General features: G+C 38.8%; 1 protein-coding gene across 1 annotated transcript in view; it reads left to right on the forward strand.

The window, feature by feature from the left end:
- Nucleotides 1-23,984, forward strand: part of LOC129242001 (cadherin-86C) — a 73,208-nt gene that overhangs the window by 33,476 nt on the left and 15,748 nt on the right. The window contains exons 7-11 of the mRNA XM_054878568.1: nt 10,195-10,344; nt 15,391-15,505; nt 18,531-18,723; nt 19,719-21,027; nt 21,099-21,247. Of these exons, the coding sequence (XP_054734543.1) occupies nt 10,195-10,344; nt 15,391-15,505; nt 18,531-18,723; nt 19,719-21,027; nt 21,099-21,247 (1,916 nt within the window). The remainder of the gene's footprint in view (nt 1-10,194; nt 10,345-15,390; nt 15,506-18,530; nt 18,724-19,718; nt 21,028-21,098; nt 21,248-23,984) is intronic.

A 23,984-nucleotide genomic window follows, 5' to 3' on the forward strand; every position in this document is an offset into this window, starting at 1 on the left:
AATCTATATGTGCCATTTGTAAACCTACACTGAAGTAAAAAATAAAACAACTTGAGAATAGTGGAAACTCTTAACGAGGAAAAACCACTTTTATTTCGTCACGTCCGCTAATCATACATTTGATTTTTTAACGAGATTACCTTCAAAGTTAGAAGTAGAAAATCTGTGTTAAAAAAAGATAAATTTATATACAGTCACTCACATTCAAAGTCGGGCAGATGCATACGAAAACTTCTAGACATAATATCTATGTTTTGATGAAAGAAAACAGTTCTACCTTTTTCTGATTTTTCACAAAAATTGTTTTATTTAAAAACAACAAAAAAAAATATATTCCAAGTTGCTTTATAAAATGCTAATGTATAAAAAACTGAAAAAGGCCACTTCTCTGTCTCACATTTAAAGTCGGGCAAAGGTAAAGTGTGGCGCAAACCGAACAAGGATCTGGAAGGCAAGAATTTAAGAAAAACGGTTGAACACGGTGGTGGATCTGTAATGGTTTGGGGATGCATGGCGGCGTCAGGAGTTGGAAAATTGCATTTCATTGATGGAATAATGACAATTTTGAAACAAAATTTGAAAGAAAGCGTGAGAAAACTAGGCATCGAAAGTAGTTTTCAATTCTACCAGGACAACGATCCCAAACATTCCTCATATGACGTCAAGAGCTGGTTGTTATATAACTGTTCAAAGGTAATAAAAACCCCTGCACAAAGTCCCGACCTCAATGCCATTGAGCATTTGTGGGATGAATTAGGTCGCCGGACGCAGGAAAGGCAGTGTACATCAATTCAACTCTTGAAAATTGCTCTGCAGGAAGAATGGAATAAAATAAGCCCTGATGTTTGCAAAAAGTTAGTGGAATCGATGCCAAGCCGTTGAAACGCAAAAAGGTGGAGCAACGAAGTATTAATTTTGCGTTGTGTACAAATTTTTTCACACCTGTGTAAATAAATTTTAAGCAGTTATTAACAAAAAATCAGATTGATAATCTGCAACAAAAGACTTACCTAAATGTGGCTATGTAGCAGCTATTTATCAATGTAATTTTCACAGAACTTTCAATAGAATGTAAAGATGCGAAGGTCTAAGCAAAATGGAATAGGCAAAACAATATTGCCCGCTAACTTTCTCAGCAAAAATTTTAATTTCTACGCTTTTGAGTACTTTTTCTTTAGAATTTGCTCTGAAATAAAAAGTAGCTTTTCCAAGAGGACAACACGGATTTATTAAGTAGCTTCAAGATGGCTAACACAGGGTGAAAATTAGGCTACTTACATCACCTTTAATTATTGCTTCATGGGTTGTATAATATTTACGAAAGATGGGGAAAGAGAGAAAAATGTTTTCCCCTTCTAGCCTAAAGGTAGTAAAAAGTACGTAAAGTAGCTATTTAGTCCTGTAATAAGAGAAAAACAAGTACCTACATTGGTTATTGAATCTACCTTAAAACAAAACAACAGAAAAACTATAGTTTTTTCTTTAAGCATATGTAATATTTATTTAGAATATTTTCGATGTTTACCTAACACAAGAGCACGCAGAACTATACCATGTTACTTATGTACATATGTGTTTTATGTTAGTTCGTAGTTGTAAAACAAATATTAGTTAGATGTGAAATGAGACAAAAGTTAAAAAATGGAGTCTCTAAAGGAGTGTTTTCATTACATTAAAAAGAAAATGCTGCTAGTAAATAAAAACATTTTGGAAAATTTGATCACTCTTATACATATATGTTTAGTAACCTTTGCATTACCAGATGTGGCAAATTTGCTCATTTCAGTATTGTATGGACGTTAATGTACGTTTCACAACTTTTTTTACAAACTTTTATTCCTGAAATATCATAAATAGTTATATTATGCATTGAGAGAGTAACTTGTTAAGCCATTGTTTTTGATACAGATTTGACTGCCAAGATACGTTAAAAATAACCAGGAATATATCCGAGGAACATTTTAAGAATCTAATCTCGCAATTAGATTTATATCTATTTTCTGGGAAGGAACAAAAAATAGTCATAATAAGGGAATATAATGTGTTAAATTTATTACAAGAATATTTCCCTAAAGTCCTTAAAGTCAAAATATACTTAAACGACAGGAATGGGATAAAACAGAAAGTTTAATTTCGTATTTCGTGCAAAACAATACATGTACATATGTTACCGTAAAGACATTGCGAAAACAGAAGTTCAGTCGATCATTTCTAAACATAAGAAAAAATTTGGAGTTAGAAGAGTTAAAATTGTTTGCAACAAAAATTACAAATTTACTGAAATGAAATTTGAAAAGGTCGAGCCAAGGAGCACCAGGAGATTTGGTGGCTCCTAAAACACTCAGGCTAAAAAGCCCATTGTACAGGGTGGCTGATGAAAGCCGCTACCAAAAAAAAATTGAATAACTTTTTTTCTTTTTAAGTTATCTGTTCCATTTTTATTTTAATTTGCAGATTGATCTTTAAAATTTATTAAAATGGATAACTGGGACACGCAAATAAGAATTTGGATAGTCCGCCGCTATCACGCACTGGAGTCCGTAGTTTTGGCACAGAGAGAGTACAGGCGGATGTTTGACGGCGATCCCCCGAGCAGATGGACCATAATGAGACTGGTGAATAATTTTGCTGAGCAAGGAACAGTCGCAAGAAGGCCTTATCATCGAAACCCACCAGTTCGGACGGAGGAAACGATCGCTGCTGTAGCTGCAGCTATACAAAGCAATCCAAGGGTTTCAACAAGAAGCTTATCTGCTCAACTTGGTGTCAGCCGACAGTCTTTGCAAACAATAATGCACAAAGATTTAGACTTATTTCCCTACAAAATTCAAATGGTTAACAAACTGAATGCAGCAGACTTGCCGATTCGCTTGGAATTTTGCCAGAAGATCCTGCAAATGGTGGAAGAAGACCAAAACATGTTAAACTGCCTTTTCATGTCTGATGAGGCCCATTTCGATTTAAACGGCAATGTGAACAAACAAAATTGTCGAATATGGAGTACTTCTAACCCACAGATACTCCACGAGGCGGAATTGCATCCTCTTCGCGTGACAGTGTGGTGTGCGGTTTCTTCACGCTGTATTGTCGGGCCTTATTTTTTTGAAGAAAATGGTCACACCATTACGGTTACTGGAGACCGTTATTTGAAAATGCTGAAAGAATTTTTCTATCCAGAACTACGCCGAAAGAGAATTCCTTTCAACTCTGTGTGGTTTCAACAAGATGGGGCAACGCCTCACATAGCCCAGACTGTTATGACAGAGTTGCGACGAAAATTTCCCAATAAACTGATTTCAAGAAACTCCGAATTTCGTTGGCTCCCTAGGTCGCCTGACCTTACTGCACCTGACTTTTTCTTGTGGAGTTTATGTAAACAAGAAGTTTATAAAACAAAGCCAACAAATTTGGATGAACTAAAACAATCCATTCGGGCAACAATTGCGGCTATTCCTGTCGCAACTCTCAAAGCAGCAATGAACAACTTTTTACTAAGATGCCGCACTTGTGTCAACGAGCATGGGGGGCATTTAAATTCAATTATTTTTAAAACTAGTTAAGCTACATTTAATAGAATTTAATGACCTTCAACTTGAAAAAAAAAATAAATGAATTCCATACACATAAAAGTCGTGCTTGGCGACTTCAACGCCAGGGTGGGCAAGGAGGGAATTTTTGGTCCCACAGTCGGAAAATTCAGCCTGCACAACGAAACATCCGGTAACGGACAGAGGCTGATCGACTTCGCCGGGGCCCGAAACATGGTAGTCTGCAGCACCAGATTCCAGCATAAAAAGATACACCAAGCTACCTGGCTGTCTCCTGATCGAAAAACGCGAAACCAGATCGATCATGTTGTGATAGATGGAAGACACGCTTCTAGTGTATTAGATGTACGCACGATCCGAGGACCCAACATCGACTCGGATCATTACCTTGTTGCAGCCAAGCTGCGCACCCGCCTCTGTGCAGCAAAAAACGTACATCTACCTACGCAAAGAATGTTCGACATCGAAAAGCTGCAATCACAACAGACAGCCAGAAGATTCGCCACTCGACTCTCACTCCTGCTCTCCGAAAGCACTGCCCAACAAATCGGCATGCGCGAGCAATGGAGCCACATTTCTCGTTCCCTACGTACCGCCGCCGAAGAAGAAATCGGATTCCGGCGAGCCCGAAAAAACAATTGGTACGACGAGGAATGTCATGCTGCCGCCGAAAGAAAAGATGCCGCTTATAGAGCCACGCTGCGATCGGGCGCAACGCGAGCCATGTGGGATCGCTACAGAGAGCTGAAAAAGGAAGAGAGACGTATTATCCGAAAGAAGAAACGAGAGGCCGAAATACGTGAGTGCGAAGAGCTTGAGATGCTGGCCAACAGGAACAACGCCCAAAAATTCTACCAGAAAGTTCGGCGGCTTACAGAAGGTTTCAAGACCGGGGCGTTTTCCTGTAAGAACAAAGACGGCGAACTGGTGACTGACGTACAGAGCAATCTTAAATTATGGAGGGAACACTTCTCGAACCTATTAAACAGTGACAGCTGCGCATGTCACAGAGAAAGTGAAGATCCCGATATCCCAATCGTTGACGACGGAATTGTCGTTCCGTTACCCGATCATGACGAGGTGAGAATAGCGATAACGCGGCTAAAGAACAACAAAGCCGCGGGCGCCGACGGACTGCCGGCTGAGCTATTCAAACATGGCGGCGAGGAGCTGGTAAGGTGCATGCATCAGCTCCTATGCAGAATATGGTCGGATGAAAGCATGCCTGCCGATTGGAATTTAAGTGTGCTCTGCCCAATCCATAAGAAGGGTGATCCTGCAATTTGTGCCAATTACCGCGGGATTAGTCTTCTAAATATCGCCTATAAGGTTCTAGCGAGCGTATTGTGTGAAAGGCTGAAGCCCACCGTCAACGAACTGATTGGACATTATCAGTGTGGCTTTAGACCTGGAAAGTCTACCATTGACCAAATATTCACAATACGCCAAATCTTGGAAAAGACCCATGAAAGGAGAATCGACACACACCATCTTTTCGTCGACTTCAAAGCTGCATTCGACAGTACGGAAAGGAGTTACCTGTATGCCGCTATGTCTGAATTTGGTATCCCCGCAAAACTAATACGGCTATGTAAGATGACGTTGCTTAACACCAGCAGCGCCGTCAGAATTGGGAAGGACCTCTCCGAGCCGTTTGATACCAAACGAGGTTTCAGACAGGGTGACTCGCTGTCGTGTGACTTCTTTAACCTGATGTTGGAGAGCATTGTACGAGCCGCAGAACTTAATCGCTCAGGCACAATATTTTATAAGAGCGTACAATTGTTGGCGTATGCCGATGATATTGACATCATTGGCCTTAACAACCGCGCTGTTAGTTCTGCCTTCTCCAAACTGGATAAAGAGGCAAAGCGAATGGGTTTGGTGGTGAACGAGGACAAAACGAAGTACCTCCTGTCTTCAAACAAACAGTCGGCGCACTCGCGTATCGGAACCCACGTCACTGTAGACAGTTATAATTTCGAGGTCGTAAAGGACTTCGTCTATTTAGGAACCAGCATTAACACCGATAACAATGTCAGCCTTGAAATCCAACGTAGAATCTCTCTTGCCAACAAGTGCTACTTTGGACTAAGTAGGCAACTGAGCAGTAAAGTCCTCTCTCGACGAACAAAACTAACACTCTACAAGGCCCTCATCATGCCCGTCCTAACGTATGGCGCAGAAGCTTGGACGATGACAACACCCGATGAAGCGACGCTTGGAGTGTTCGAGAGAAAGATTCTGCGTAAGATTTTTAGACCTTTGCACGTTGGCAACGGCGAATATCGCAGACGATGGAACGATGAGCTGTATGAGCTTTACGACGACATAGACATAGCGCAGCGAATAAAGATCCAGCGGCTACGTTGGCTGGGTCATGTCGTCCGAATGGATACAAACGCTCCGGCTTTGAAAGTATTCGATGCGGTACCAGCTGGTGGTAGCAGAGGAAGAGGACGGCCTCCTCTGCGTTGGAAAGATCAGGTGGAGAAGGACTTGGCTTCACTTGGTGTGTCCAACAGGCGCCGGTTAGCACGAGAAAGAAACGACTGGCGCGCTTTGTTAAACTCGGCCAAAATCGCGTAAGCGGTTATAGCGTCAATTAAGAAGAAGAAGATACACAAAAAAAAAGTTATTTGAGTTTCTTAATGTAGCAAAATTCATCAGCCACCCTGTATTTAAAGCTCTGGAAAGGGGGAAGACAGTCAAGGAGGGAAAGAGAAAAGTATCAGAGAAAGAGATAGGAAAGAATAGAGACACAGATAGAGATAGTTAGTCCTGTGAGAATTTTCCATATTCTTTGGCAAATCTGTAAACATCCTCCAGTTTTAGAGAACGAATATTACTCATTCTCATGATATCGGAACCCAATACTCGTAGCCGTGCTCTAGCGAAGGCAGGACACTCACAGAGAAAGTGCTATCCGCCTCCTCCCAGCATGACAGGCATACCGGGTCCTCTATGATTCCAATGGCGGTCATATGCTGACCTCATGGGTTGTGTACTGTAATGATGCCGACCACCAACCGAATGTCTTTCCTTCTAAGTTTTAGTAGAGAGTTTGACAGTTCTCTGTTCGGACTTGTCACAAAAGGCTTTGCAGTTCTGCAGGGTTCCAGACCGGACCATCGTTCTTTATGTAGATTGCCTACATAACCGCTGATCCAATTCTTGATTCCTGCGGTACTGATTCCGATTATTGGCTCTGGCCCCTGTGGGAGCACCGCTGATCTACAGTTGGCCAATTCGTCGGCAATTTCGTTTCCTTGAACACCGGAGTGTCCCGGAACCCATATAGGTACAAGCCTGTTTTGTTTTGCGACAGAATTAAGCTTCTTCTTACATTCTTGAACAATCTTTGAGGTTTACTTCGTCCAGGGCCTTCAGTGCAGCCTGACTGTCACTGAAAACTCCAATCTGTTTCCCGCTCCATCTCCTCTCGATTATCCATTCGGCTACTTTCAGGATGGCAAAAACTTCTGTTTGGAAAACAGTTGCCATTTCCCCCATAGCATAGTGATACTTATTACTATCGTTTAAGTACCATTCGGCTCCAGACCCTGTTTCATTCTTGGACCCATCGTTCATTCTGACATCAAATTTCTTTCCAAATGAAACTGTGGGTATCAGGTCATCTTTGGGTGCCAAAAACAGTGGATACTGCTCCGATAGCAACTTAAAGATTTCTCTGTGTCCCGAAGTTCCATCTTCGTGCAGAAACCCATATTTATGGAGTCTACACATTGTTTTATTGCTTCCTGTTGTATCTTAAGATCCAGGGGGAGCAAATCAAGCATAGCATTTAGGGAGATTGTACTCATGGCACCCGTAATGCATTAACATACGCTTCCTTGCAGCCTGTATAGTTCCCGGAGTGTGGACTTAACCATGCTGCGTCGCCACCAGACCACAGAGGCGTAAGTGATGATTGGTCTGATAAGTGCTGTATATATACATAGGACCACAGCAGTTTTCAGACCCCAGGTTTTACCAAAGGCTCTACGGCATTGTTGAAAAATCGTCAATGCACGATTCACCTTCAGTGAAACGTGTGTCTCCCAAGTCAACTTCTTATCCAAGATTACTCCTAGATATTTGACTTCATCGGAAAGACCAAGTGTCACACCTTTCAGTGTTGGAAGGCTGAGTCCATCCAATTTCCGTTTTCTAGTAAACAAGACTATGGTTGTTTTGTTCGGATTAACGGAAAGACCTTGTCTCATGCACCAGTCATCGATTTTGTCAGGAATCCTCTGCACTTTCGTGCAAAGCCTCCTTAAGGATGTATCCGATGTTAGCTTACAGACATCGTCCGCATATGCTTGGACGTGAAGACCGAGTTCCTGCATCTCCACTAATAGAGAGTCTACGACGAAGCACCACAGCAGCGGAGAAAGAACACCCCCTTGGGGACATCCTTGCTTGGCCCTGACTGTGATTTGTTCGTCACTGCTCCCACCAGCGGTTAACAGCCCCTCAGAGAGCATGGAATATATCCATTTTACAATGGTTTGATTAACTCCGTGTCGTTCGGCAGAAGAGCATATCGAGCCGAAAGTGGCATTATCAAAAGCCCCCTCAATGTCCATTGTGTATTCGTCAGCTTCCAGCCCGGCTTCAATCGTGCTAACAAGATCGTGTAAGACTGATTCACATGATTTTCCACTCTGGTAAGCGTGTTGATTTCTACTAAGTGGACTTCTCGGCAATACCTCCACTCGAATATGTTTCTCCACCACTCGTTCCAGACTTTTCAACACGAACGATGTCAAACTGATTAGTCTAAAACTTTTTGCCAGAGAATAGTCATCTTTTCCGGGTTTCGGAATAAATACTACTCTTACGCCAATGGGATCGTATATAACCAAATGCAAGACAGGCTGTGAAGATCCTTTTCAGGGCCTCAATTAGCCTGTCTCCTCCTTTTTTAAGCATTGCTGGATATATTCCGTCAGGTCCAGGGGACTATAAGTTCTCAAAGGAAGACAAGGAGAACCTTATCGATTCCTTTGTCACTATCCGACTAGCAACATACCAGCTGTACCTAGAGGTTCCACCGTTGCTACCGTTATTGTTCATGCCATTCTCTACTTCAGAAAGAGTTCTACTACCCGGAAAATGGGTTTCGAGTAGAGCATTAAACGTTTCCGATTTGGAAATGGTGTATAAACCATCAGGTTTTCGAATGGAATCCAGCCTTACTGAGCGGTCTAAATGAAGGACCTTACAAAGTCTCCCTGTTTCCCTCATTTCTTCGACGTTACTGCAGAAATTTTTCTAGGATTCAAGTTTGGCTTTCTGTACTTTTTTCTTATATTCTCTCTGTATAAGTCGATGATTAGCCCAGTCCTCTTCTGTTTGGGTCTCTAAATGGGAACCCGCCTCCGAAGTGGTAGCAGATTTCTGCCTGGTGCACGAGTATACTCTCCAGAGAGTCGTGTCAAGATCTTTGTTCTGAACACGGAAGCGTGTGAGAAGTTCTGCTCAACTACTGGAAGTACCCGGAATCCACACACTCGCTCGTACCAACCTTCCTTTGCTACTCTCAACAAGAATGAACTTGCTGTTTTCGCAGGCTGGAATTTTTGATATCTCTTTTTCCAGCCATTCTCGGGAAAAAGCATTGGAACAGTGCACCTTTACGATGCCGTCCACCACGCTTTTCCCCTCGAAAGTCGGCGCGTCTTTCGACTCACCGATAGCTTCCCAAAGATAGCTGTCAAGATAGTCTTGTTGCCCTTTGGACAGTAGACCGTCTTGTTTGTCGGTATGTATCTCCACCGTCATTGCCTTTGCTGCCATTCTCGCGAATGATTCGCCAGACGTTGACGGAAGAGTGTCATTCGCCATTTTAGGTCACTTAGCCTTTGCCTTGTTAGGCAAAGGTTTGTCTGCCTTGGATTGGGTCGAGGATGCAGGCATTTCCGAATTTCGTCTCTCGACTTTCCTCTTCTTTGCCTTTCTCCACTTCCCGGTCGTTGGCACAGACCCCGTTTCGTTTCCGGAAGAGTGTAACGCTACAGAGAAATCCTCTGTTCTGTCACGCTTTCCCGTTTCCATTACAGGTGTCGAAGTTGACGGAGCTTGAGTAAACTAAATAAAAATAAAAACTTTATAAACAATTTATTAGTAAATATTCTAACAGAACTTACTAACTGTAGTTTACGTATTGTATCATATGTAAAGTGGTCACTATTATATCAGCAAAAACGCTGTTCTAAAAGCCTATGAATGAAAAAGTTTAAGAAGAATTTTTACAAATGTCTGATCTGGAAGACATAATCGACCTACCATAAATAGTGAAAAACGACATTAATTTACAAAATAATTAGCTTTTATTATTATACAGTATTTACTTACTTGAACGTTTACAAACAGATAAATTATTTTCAACGAATAATAACAAGGTAAAGTCTCAAAGTGGAAATGGTGTTGCCGACCATATAATTTGCACCAAAAGTTTAATTTGTACTACAATTTAAAAGTTTTTTCATAAAATATGTACGTATATTTGTGTAGAAATAACATGTTTTCAAATAAGGGAGCCGATTTGTCAAAATGGAGCGAGAAAACTGCTTACTTACCTAACCTTCTATGATTGAATTTATGCTAAATAAATGAGCTTTTCTTTCCATTGCAATAGGACGCATACGCCGAGCCTGGCCAAGATAGCCGCAATATAGCTGGGCTTGAACTCGTAGTCATTGTACAAGACGTGCAGGACCAACCGCCTGTATTTACTTCAGCTGCACCTGTGACGAAGTTGCCCGCAGGTATTCTTCCAGGAGATAAGGTGAGTTCAAACAAAATATTGTACTATCTATATCTCAGAAATAAAAGATTTACATACATATATTATGAAATGTGTTCCAGACAACGCGGGGAATGTGTTCCCCCGACTTGGACTTAATTATAATACGCATATATTTGCATACTAACGAAGTTTGGCAATGTACCTTGTATACCCAGTCTCCATAGCCGATCGCACTGGCTTTTAAATAATAACAATTTTTTTACCCAAGAACCAGACTCTCCAATTCCTATGTACTTAATTCAAGTTTGCTGTCCTTGAAAAAAAGTTTATAAATACGTATGAAGTTTCATAATTCAAATGTATTGCTTTCGATTTCTGTGTTCTGTGTTGGCCAACTTCACTTAAGAATGATCAATGCAAACATTAATATGTTTATTCTCATTAGAATAACTTTTATATCTTTTACTTATGTCTTAAAATTTTTCTCGATATGTGAGGATAAAAAAAGTGTAAACTATTTTTTTTCGAAAATCGGTTATATAAGGGTGTTTTTTTAGCCGCATAAAAACTATTGATATCGATAACAAAGATTTGTCAGCTGAGATGGCAAACTGTATTGTCATTTCTTTTCAGTAAGGTTTGGTAAGTCATCATAATCGTTTAACGCCTGAACAACGCTTCCAAATTGTGGAAATTTACTTTGAAAAAATAAATAAATCTGTTGGTGAAGTTCTTAGATCGAAGTATTGAAGATGACGCCGATATGTCGATTACGTACCCATAAAATATAGCTCATGCAAGAATTGAAGCCAAATGACTACCGTTTGCGTCGCATTTTAGCTTTTCGGGCTCATTGAGATTTATTATTCAGATTTATTGGAAAAAGTAGTCAAAAATAAAACTGATCGAAGGGACAATATAAAACGCAACTGCGGCGGATCAAGAATCAAACCATCAATTCATATAAAAAATCGCTAAAAATGGCTAACCATTACGCAGTCTATTGGTCTGAGTACTCTAAGGATTCAAATTTTCACACCACCTTCATTTCAGAAAAAACACGTACCTGAACTACAACTTTAACGACCTGTACAATAACGTTTTATATCAAGGTATCTATCCACAAACCTGGAAAAATGCCATTATTATCCCCATTCCAAAAACCAACAACCCAGCAATAGAAGTCTCAGACTTCAGACCAATTTCACTACTCAGCTATTTAGGTAAAGTTTTTGAAAAAATAGTAGCCCAACGCATCTCGGGACATATTTCAAACAACGATTTTATAAGTCCACAACAACTATAATAGTTTTCTTGAACACCACAATAGTCCATGCTTTTCTCACCAATCGTAGATTTGTTTCCAAAGTAAACAACACATGCCCCGACCTATTTTCTTTATAAAGGGTTTTTTAATAAGAGGTGCTATTTTGATATTCAAAGAAAAATGCTATTTTTTAATATTATATAAACGATCGGATGTTTATTTCATTATAAAGAGGAAGGTATGCCGTTAATAGTAGAAAATAACATCAGGCAAATGACCACCACGACCACGCTTACAGGACAATATCGTTTTCATGAAATTTTCCATAACCGAATTGCAAAGTGGCAGCCCTATGTCCTCAATAGCCTCGCGAACTCCATCTTTGAGGTCTTGAATCGACCCTGGACTGTTGGCGTAGACCTTCTCTTTCACGTGACCTCAAAGAAAAAAGTCGCAAGGTATTAAATCACAAGATCTCGGTGGCCAATTGTGATCACCTCTTCGAGAAATAACGCGGTCCGGAAACTTCTCCCGTAAAAGGTCAATATTTCCGTTGCTTGTGTGGCACGTGGCGCCGTCTTGTTCAAAATAAACTTTGCCCAGATTAATACCATCCAATTCCGGCCATAAAAAATCGTTAAACATCTCTCGATAGCGCAATTCATTCATCTGTAACACCTGTTATTGGAAAACCCTGTACAATGGTATACCTCAGAGCTCTCCACTTTCTGTGGTTTTGTTCATAGCTGCTTCCAATGAAATTTGCTATAATACATCATGAATAAGTATAGTAATGTTTCGTATATATGCTACGCAGATGATCTATTGTTGTATTCCAAAATAAGTAACCTAAATATTGTTAAACAGGACTTCAGTAATATACTTGCTGATTTAAGAATCTGGTTCATATCTTCGGGCGCGAACGTGAATATAAACAAATACAAGAATTTTCATACTTGCCGTAAACGCAAATGTAACTACTTTACACTAATTTACAATAACACTCAAATATTAAATACAGATAGCCTTAAATTTTTGGGGGTAATTTTCGATAAAAAAATAACTTTCAGAGAACACTGTTCATATCTAAGAAAACAACTGATTGCCAGATTAAACATTATTAAATATCTATCATCCAAACATTGTTTAATCAACTATTCTACGTTAGTTAATACAACGAAAGCACTAGTGCTATCCAAGATAGATTATGGGCTCCTCATCTATGGTAACTGCGCTAAAAGTACCATCAAAGTGCTTTACTTCCCATACCACATGGATGTAAGAAGAAGCATTCGCGCTTTCCCTACATCACCAATAAAATATATACTAGTAGAATGATATGAACTTAACATAAAGAGACTTATACCCAAGCTTTTCCTTTGTCATAACAACAAACTTTTCGAGAATGTATAATATTATCCGAGCTGCATCCTAAAAAACCTCCCAGACGCATATCGGCAATTTCAATCTGCGTCGAATACGCCAGAGAACTCAGCATCCTTTATCCTTCCCTTCGCCAAAAGGAATTGTCTCCGTCCTGGAAGATAACAAAATCTCAATTCCTATTAAACTTAGAGAATCACCCGAAGAGCAGTACAAGTTCGACAGTGTACCAACATCTTTTTACGGAGCACACAAGTGCTCTTCTTTCCGAATGGTACTCGATTTTTACAGATGATTCAAAAACCGACACAAATACTTCGTTTGCAGTTGTTGATTCTCATGGGGCAACAATCACAGCAGGTATACTCCCCAGCTATGCTTCCGTCTACATAGCTGAAGCTGCAGCATTCTTCAACTCAATCATCAAGAACAAATACTACTTAATCTCCTGCATTCGAAGCAAACTGATCGTTAAGGGCAATCGTATGAAACTAATATAGGTACCAGGACAGGTGGGCATCAAAGGAAATGAACTGGCAGACGAAAAAGCAAAGCCTGCCTCAAACCCCTTATAACCTTTGAATATATCACAAAAAAGACATATACAACTTTATATCCCGTCGCCAACATAACATACTAATGGCATCATTGAGTTCCAACACACACCAATATACCACACATAATCCGAACAGAACAACACCAAACTATCCAGCAAGTTTAGGTTCAACAACATCAAAGCATTCATCCGCTTACACCTAGGACATACCATCGCCACACAATAAGGAAAAATATCTTCGTTGGCCAAACCCCTTCTTCGCTATTCAATACTACTTCTCCAGAAAACATATTAAAAATATCAGAATACTTATTACGACCAGGATTAAAACCTTTAATTTGATATGGACAACTACATCTTAATAGCTAATTTCATCATTCCCCTACTTTTACTTATAAGACGTAATTAAGTTTACCTTTCCTTTATATCCGCATCAGCGAGCCGAAGGCCTTGGCAGCCAGTGCTCCTTATTTGGTGTAAAAATAATTTATTGTTTTTCCTCGTTAGAAATAAATATATTGTATATCACACGCACATATACTCGTACATATGCATTGTTCTTAAGAAATGCATACAAAATTTAACGAATATTTCCAGGTATTAGCTGCCTTCGAAACCCCAGTAATCTTACTGTTTACATCGTTGAAATCAAAACTTAGCGAAAATTTTGTTAGTTCCACAACCAATAGACTTGTGATGGGTAACCTGTTGCACTACCACCTAAAGTAATAGTGGTAGTGAGAATATTGATATTTTTTATTTAAAAGTTTTTTCATATAATCACAATTGCTACCGTTAATGGAATTTAAGATCGGTGCACTACACCCATGTCTGCAATTGGTACTACAGGTTGTGGTAAACTTGCTCATGGAGCGATACTCAATTGAACAATCCGTAAAAGTAATCCAAACGTTTTATAAAAAAGCCGTTCTACAACAAGTGCATTTCGCGTACTGCGCAGTGAGCGACGATGCACATTCTCACTAAACGAATACGATAAGAAGTAAAACTACCGCATTTGGGGTATTGAAAATCCACATGACATTCAACAAAAACCTATGCATCCATAACGAATCAAGTTTTGGTCGGGTTTCTGCTCTTAACACTTCATATCGTTCACCAAAATATATTTGGCGCGTACACCCTTTCTGGGTATTTGGCCGAGCTCCTCCTCCTATTTGTCGTGAGCGTCTTGATGTTGTTCCACAAATGGAGGGACCTACAGTTTCAAACCGACTCCGAAAGGCAAATATTTTATTGATGAAATTAAGGAAATTAATCAGGTTTAACAAGGCAAAATAAGTTAATATAAAGGGAAAGAAATCAATTCAAAAATGGCACTAGTACAAAAGCAAAAAAATGTATAGTACGTACATATGCTTCCTAAATGTATGCTTTAATATTGATACTGTTACGCAGAAAAATTTTAAGCTGTGATTTAAGAGTAAGATTTAGATTCAGATCAATACAAGGATGAAGATAAAGGTGAATATGTAGATAAAGAAAATAATAAAAGCGAAGATAGCAATAAAAATGAAGATACTTAAAGATAAAGATAAAACCGAAATTAAAATTGAAATTTAAAGTGAATAAACCCAGCTATTTACAATGGGAATTATTATTGGTCGAATTTTCGAGTAGTATACATAAAACTTTATGAACCACTTCCAGAACCCCGAATCTACGATAAGTGAAAGTTTATTGTACTTAAATGAAGTTTGCTGTGAAATAAATACTATAAATGTCATCCTTCATACACAGTTTATAATATTTTTTAACAGTGGAAATAATTTTTAAAATTTTTGACCATGCTAATTCTAAAATTCATAACCACTCAAACACTCCGAATTTCTTCTTATATATTTCACTTGTATTTCAGATACTTCAAGTTCATGCGGAAGATGGTGACAAAGGAAATCCACGAGAAGTTCGATATGGCCTTGTTTCAGAGGGCAATCCATTTACTTCTTTTTTTGATATCAATGATACCAGTGGTAAGGATATGAGAAACTAATTCTTAATCCAAGTCAATTGCATGTACATATGTATGTATGTACAAAGGTCGTTCAAAAAGTCCGTGCAAAGTCAGGGAGATGTCACTACTGGTTATTTTGCAGGCTTAGACAAATCCTATTATACGGAAGGGATCAGCAAACTAGAACAGCGTTGGACAAAGTGTATAAGTCTAAAGGGGAACATATCAAAAAGTAAAAAAGATTGGCCTCAAGCAATTAAGTCGTTTTATTTTTGCACGGACTTTTCAAGCGACCCTCGTACTCCAATAGTTATAACACATTAAGAGTCCCTCAACCAGTTGTTTGCCCTATTTTCCAATTTTTTATCTCGAGTGGAGAATTTGGTACCATTTTTATCGGTCTCAGCGCATTAAAATGTTAGAATACGTGAGTGCTTCTAAAGAACTCAAGTCAGTACTCGAGTCAACTCAGCAATTCACTACTTTCCGTACAATTCACTACTTTCCGTACAATTCACTAAACTTTCTAGTACTATTTTTCAAAAGAACGCAGCTACTATTAAACCGTAACATTGAAATCTTACAGTATTGAGTGAAGGTTTACGCGCCGTATCGCCGAGTTCCATTCGGTTTTTCTGAGTTCGAAACCCACAATGAAACTATAAAAAGAAGTTTTTTTCTAAAAGCGATCACCCTTCAGCAGAAAAAAACCATTTGTAGATCAGAAGCTCGGACAAACACTGAACAAGAGATGTATGGGCTAATTATAGACAGCAGCACCAACGAAGTCTGAATATAAATGCGGCGAAAATGATTACGGACCCTAATACTAATACGAATAGGCATGAAATTGTGATTCCAAATACGAGTTTGAATATCGCAACATGTTTTGCATCAAAATCTCGTATTCCTAAGCGCATATCTATAGGTATTTATTGAAATATTTCTATGTTTACAATAACCGCATTAATTGGTATCATCTTTAGAGCAAGATTGGAATTATTGAAGTGAAACTTCTTTATGCGCGTCAGAGTATAATTTCAAGGCCGCGACACACGAGCTAGCGTTATGAAAAACCGTCACGAAATGTATAAGCATACGGCATACAAGCTATTCTCTTTCTCCGCTTTGTGCGGTGCTTCGTAGTCGTTAGTAAAACAGCAGTACCGATAGTTAGACGATCAGTTACAATACCATTAAATCACATTAAAACTATAAATGCAAAACGTACACATTTTCCTGTAGTTTGTGCATGTGCCAGTCCCATACACAAATCTCAGAGCGGTACATATTCTGAAATAGTCTATGAATACGATAAAAAGCAACTACACGATTTGACGATTTGAGATTCTACCATGGCCGGAGACCAATCAACAACAATGGCATCATTCCAAGCAGAATTTCGAAGACTGTCGATGAATTGTTTGGAAACTCTTGATCAACAAATGATTCAATTTATGCTGAAAACAGTGAACGACGTAAACGCAGTCCCCTGTCAGCTGTTACGATCAAACTAATGAGAACCCCATGTAATATAAATGAAAAATTCCTTCCTTCCGTATCATACTATCGTAAATTTTATTTAAAGATATTTGAAAATTCCCGTAGAACCCTGTCAGCTGATTGCTCTCTCACCACACAGTGTTGCCAAGCAGTACATTTCGAAATCATTTACAAAATAAACTTAGAAAAATTATAATTTTTATTGAAATAACTTAAAAACACTGTTGAATAATGTTAATTATAGATAAATGAACTATTTGCATTTGTTGGTTTTTGGCTTTGATTTATTAAACAATGAAAAATTGTAACTGATAACGCGGATGTGTGAAAAAGTGTGTAAGCAAAAATATCAATGGCAACATTGTGTACATACAACCAAACACATACACACACAAACCGATGTATTGTGTAAATATGTAACTAATAGAAGGCAGTTGTTCGCACGGGATGAGTTTTTGCGGAAAGGAACTGCGTACGTCGTTCACGGTTTTCAGCATTATACAACAAAGAGAAGGATTGTCGATATACTCTTTTAATTCTCAAAGTCTATGTGCTCATGCTACTGACGTATTGAATCCAGTTATGGAAAAATGCAACGTGGTAGTTTTTCATAAGACTTGGTTGCGTGAAGACGAGGAAATCAGTTTACCGGAAGAGTCGCTATCTACCACAACAAAAATGATACCGTGAATGTCCTCACACCACACTTACGATTTACCGCTGTACAGTCAACATCAAATGCAGCTATAGCAGAAGATGTCGATGATATTTGTAATTCCGTGTGCCGTTCAAAACATAGTAATTGTGGGTGTCTACATAACTCCGAATTCACATATCAACGACATTATCGCATTTTTACATGGTTTGTTATTAAGATACACTCGTGATGGTGGTAAACTTCTTCCTCAACGCGACGATCTGAAGCCTCTCATATTAACTGGAGATTTTAATGTAAATTTTGTATCGGACACTTCCATGAAATTAATAGCATTTTTAGAACATCAACTGAATTTACAAATGAGTAATGACCGCTATATTTCAACAACAAAATCAGGAGCAACGATAGATTCCGTATTTTCTCGCTATATCGGCACAATCAGGTCAAGAACATATACATATATCCTATTCCAGTTACCACAAACCGATTATATCCACTGCTGCTATTGCACTATCAATACAAAATGTACAGGCTATTGAAGCACCGACTAATGTACACATTTCAGAAATAAATAAATAATAATATAATATTATCCACTATTATTGTATGTAATTTTATAAAAAATCATTTCAATCCTCATTAAAATTTTTAAATTTAATCCAGAAATTAAGAAGTTTCACTTCAAATATGCGCACATAGTGCGGCTGGCCTTTTTGTAGATATCGGAAGAATATTAAAAGACATATGACTGAATAGATCTTTAAATGTAATATTCTCTAAGAAACATATTGTTTTATATAACTAATATACATATGTATGTGGCAACACCACACTTTTTAATTATGATAACTACTCCAAGTTTAAATATTTACGTAATTTTTAGGAGAAATTTTTTTAATGCGCCCCCTCGAGGATATTGCGGCAATCACGCACGTTGGAGATCCAGTATTACTCACAGTAATTGCGGAGGAAGTTAAGGTTGGCCGTGACGAACCCGCTGCTATGGCTTCAACTGTACAGTTGGCATTCTTTCTGCCAGAACGTACAAATTCAGCACCTTACTTTGAAAATGACCAGTGAGTACCACCGTAATCATAATTGAATCCGCAATTAATAATCAGATAGCATCTAACTTAAGGCACTAAAAATATTTTCCTTAGATGAAATGGTTTAAACTCTACTTAAATGAATTATTGCATTAGGCAAGACAAGGAATAAAAATATAAATCATGCTCAAAATATATAATTAGATACCGGATAAATAAGTACAGGACATACTGAATAGAAATTACTGAGAAATTACCACCCGACATTAAATGAGCATTATCTACTAATGGTTGGGTATAAAATGTTCATTGTACAATATTCTGTATTCAAATTCAATAGTCTGGCTGCTAAAATTCTGTATTGTAAAATCCAGCATTCAAATTCTGAGAACCGTACGGATAATGAGAAGAAGTGGACACTATGATCCTCAGAATTTTTAACACAGAAGATTATAAAGGGTTTTTCAATTGGCGAGGGTCGATTTTGGCGCCCTGTGGCAGCCATTTTGTTTTGGTGGCATCTGTCAAATCTTTTGTTTATTATTCAGTTGTTTATGCCAAATCATCATGGCAAGTTACACGATTGAACAGCACGTTCAAATGATAAAACTGTATTATCAAAATGAGTGTTCATTAACGCAAACGTTGCGCGCATTGCGCCCATTTTTCGGTAGACTTGGTGGCCCTTCCAATTTCTTATGGCCCATATTGAACCATATGGACCTAGAGGACATGTGGTTCCAGCAGGACGGCGCTACGTGCCCCACAGCAAACGCCATTTTATTCCATTTCCACATCTACCCGCCCTTATTGAAAAACCCTTTACTAAGGCGATACCATTAAAATAATTAGTGCCAATTTTAGTATCTTACGTACTAAATCTGTCTATATTGTCATAGGTTAGCTCCGCGTAATCACAATAATGAATTTACTATTACTGGTATAAAAAGTAGTTTGAATTTAATTTTTTTCAGGCATATCAAATTTAATATTATAAATATTTTGCTTACATACAATCTTTCCAGCTACGTTTCAAGAGTGGAAGAAAACGCTCCGCAAGGCACTGCACTTACATTCAACGATCCATATGTACCACGTGTTTATGATGATGATACTGGAAAAAACGGAGTCTTCTCTTTAACGTTACTCAACAATAACGGAACATTTGAGATTTCACCCAATGTCGCTGAACGTAGTACTTCATTTCTAATACTTGTGCGCGATAATGTGCTATTAGATTATGAGGAACGGCACTCAGTGCAATTCCAAATATTAGCGCAAGAATTAGGACCAGCTACTAATCTGTCAGTTAGTGTAAATGTGACGGTATACATAAACGATGTTAATGACAACCCACCGATATTTGACCAGGTTGTATACACTGTGGAGCTACCAGAAAATATGACAGCCGGAACAAAGGTTGTCCAAGTTAAGGCTACCGACGTAGACACGGCTGGTTTAGGCGGACGTGTTAGATACACGGCAATTTTGGGTTATTTAAACACTTCATTGAATCTAGATTCAGAGTCCGGTCTGATCACAGTATCGACGACTAATCACGGGTTTGATCGTGAAATAATGCCCGAATACCACCTATACGTAGAAGCCCGCGACAATGATGGCACTGGTAACCGTGCTCAAGTGCCACTGATTATAAAACTAATAGACGTCAATGATGAAACACCAATATTTGAGAAAGATCTGTATGAATTCATCCTATCGCCCGACTTCAAAAGCTTTACATCCACACCTATTATACACGCCACAGATAAGGACGCAACAGCCCCCAACAACGAAGTTCGTTATGAAATAATTAACGGAAACTACGAAAATAAATTTAATTTGGATAAAATAACTGGTGAGTTATCCGTTAAAGAGAAAATTTCGATACGATCTAAAGAGCGAAAACGACGTGAAACAATGTCTCACATTGAAGACGATGTATTCTTGATGACGGCGCGTGCTTATGATTTAGGAGTACCAGTACGCTTTAGCACGACTGCTATTCGTATATATCCACCCGAAAGTCGTACACGTACTGTGACTTTTGTAGTACCAGGTGGAAGTCCTGACAAAGTGAAAACAGAAGAAACGCTTTCCACGATCACGGGAGGAAAAGTAATCATACACGATATTAGACTGTTGCAACCTGATGAGCCAGGCGCCAAAGCAATTACGGGAGGAAATATGGATGCAATGGAAAGAAGTGTTGTGACCGCCACAGTTCTGTACGATAGCTCTTCTGTTGTAGACATTTCTCAAATTCAGCAGCGTTTATCGCAGCACAATAGTTCGTATGCGATAATGAGTGGTAGCGATACAGCGGAAACAGACGTGAGTATGAATTTACGAGTATTATTCATTAATTCTTCTGCGTAATTCTCCAAGTTAATAAATTCAAATAGAACTTGACCCCTTTGCAGACTTTGTACAAAGCGGAAAATAAGTTGCTTTTCTGGCTTCTCATCTTGCTGGCTACCTTGGTCGCTTTAACGATTCTAATATTATTGTTATGCTGTATTTGTTCCTGGTGTCCTCTGTATGGAAGTGCAAGGTAAAAATAAAAATTCACGTATATACAAGTATATACATATGCATACAGATTTGTACTCAGAAATGTCTAGAATTGCATTCCCTGAGATTAATAAAGTTCGTTAATGCGTATGTTTATAGGGCATATTTACTTATTGGACATTCCTGATTATCGTTACTTCTTAGACTTTGAAAATATCAGCTTTAAGCCTTAATAGTAATAATAATATTTTTATGTGATAAAAATATAAAAAAGCTGAAGCTTCTCAATTATTTGGAGCAATTGAACTGTATCATAAGACATTTTGCTGCATATTGATGTATAGAACTTAGAAAAAATGCAGGTTCAGTTCAGTTTTCTGACATACGGCTGTCGTATAAAATACAATGCTGCCTAATATTTATTTTAAATGTAATTTGTTACTTTTCTAACCTCAACAAGAACTGTCACCACAGCAGCATTTGCCAAATCTGAAGCGCCTATGCCTAGAGAATGGATTTACTGCCGAGAGCTTAGCAAGTGGCTATTCCCATAGCTGTGGAACATTCGAGTAAAAGATACGAGTGCCAAAGATGCATTACAAAAGTACTTGTAGTTATGTATGCGGGTCACATGGCGAGAAATGATTTGCTCCCAGGCGCAATTGTAAAAGTTGAAAATTTTGAAGTGAAAACTTCTTTAGAATCGTTGGGAGTGATTTGAGAAAAAGTGAAACGAAAAAGCGACACCAAAAAGAAGAAGAAAAAAGATATAGTATATATATGTATGTATAGAAAATGCTTCATTACCAGGCACACAGAAGGATGGCATAAGCAAATTTAAATTTGTGAATTTATATATATATGTATATATGCGGATATATGTATATATGTACATATGTGCCTCGCCACAGCAAAACATACGGTAAAATTTCTCAAGAAATCCAGCGCGCATTCATAGGCACAGCGCACATTCATAGGCACAGCATTGCATGTACAGTAGGGCGGGTCGATTTAAAAATCGCTCATTGCTCTATGAAAATCGTATTCTAGGGATCAAAATAAGAAACTTTGCCGAAGGAACCATACCTCTAAAACGAATGTCTGATGTCTTTGACGGCGCACTTTTCACTTTATTTTTTTTTCTCCACGCACGTTGCGTTTTTACAATCGAGAAGGAATTTTGAATGTACAGCTGAACAATTTGGGGTACACTCGTATCATTTGTTGAAATTGAAAACATTGAGGATGAATAAAATATGAACTTTATAGCAATATTATAATGAATCTATAATTATCCCGCTCCTAATGCTGCCTTCGTTTCATTCTCTCTCAGTTTGTTTTACGGAAGGTTGCACTTCTATCGCGTCTAACCGTTAGACTGGTATTTTTTTTTTTAATTTTAATATGAAGCAAGGTTTAAGATGTCCATCTGTTAATGAACTGAAATGTTTAATTTTGATAATTTTCAAAAAGGAAAAATTGCTTTCACAGGTTTCTCAAAAGTCAATGCCTGGTGTAATGTTAAGTTGTACGTTAACGGGCATATTCTCCAGCTCTTCTTGATTCTCCAAACGACATCTGTTTCTGATTTTATTAATGTCCGTAAATCAGGAATTGTAATTGGTAAGCAATGCAACTAATATTTCATCGAATTACCTAATGTCTATAGTATCTTGAAATTCCTCATGGATGATTGGCATTTTCAGGAAGTACACCCTCCAATTGCACGCACAAGATCAAACATAAACTTATTGTTGCCTTGTAAGGAGGTATTAAGCTGATTGGCGTAATTTGTGAAAAGAAACGCTAAAGTAATAAGAGTTGTTTAATGAATTTACAATATCTTTATGACCTTAGTTGTGGGTACATTTACATTGCTTTTCTTTAATCAACCAACCAACAAATCCTGATAATTACCAGTCGTTACAAGAGCGCTGTCAGGATCTTCACATTCTCTGTGACATGCGCAGCTATCACTATTTATTGTTCTTACAGGAAAACGCCCCGGTCTTAAAACCTTCTGTAAGCCGCCGAACTTTCTGGTAGAATTTTCGGGCCTTTTTCCTATTGGCCAGCATCTCAAGCTCCTCGTTTCTTCTTTCGGATAATACGTCTCTCTTCCTTTCTTAGCTCTCGGTAGCGATCCCACATAGCTCGCGTTGCGCCCGATCGCAGCGTAGCTCTATAGGCAGCGTCTTTTTTTCTGCGGTAGCATGACATGCCTCGTCGTACCAACTGCTTTTTCTGGTTTCCGATTTCTTCTTCGACGGCGGTACGTAGAGAACGGGAAATATTGCTCCATTGTTCGTGCATGCCGGTTTGTTGGGTAGTACTCTCTGCGAGTGGGAGTGAGAGTCGAGTGGCGAATCTTCTGGCTGTCTGTTGTGATCGCAGCTTTTCGATGTTGATCATTCTTTGCGTAGGTAGATGTACGTTTTTTGCTGCACAGAGGCGTGTGCGCAGTTTGGTTGCAACGAAGTAATGATCCGAGTCGATGCTGGGTCCTCGGATCGTACGTACATTTAATACACTAGAAGTGTGTCTTCCATCTATCGCAACATGATCGATCTGGGTTAGCGTTTTGCATTTAAGAGACAGCCAGGTAGCTTGGTGCATCTTCTTATGCTGGAATCTGGTGCTGCAGACTACCATATTTCGGGTTCGGCGAAGTCGATCAGCCTCAGTCCGTTACCGGATGTTTTGTTGTGCAGGCTGAATTTTCCGACTGTGGGACCAAAAATTCCCTCCTTCCCACCCTGGCGTTGAAGTCGCCAAGT

Source organism: Anastrepha obliqua, chromosome 1 (genome assembly GCF_027943255.1).
Source record: "Anastrepha obliqua isolate idAnaObli1 chromosome 1, idAnaObli1_1.0, whole genome shotgun sequence".
Lineage (NCBI taxonomy): Eukaryota > Metazoa > Arthropoda > Insecta > Diptera > Tephritidae > Anastrepha > Anastrepha obliqua.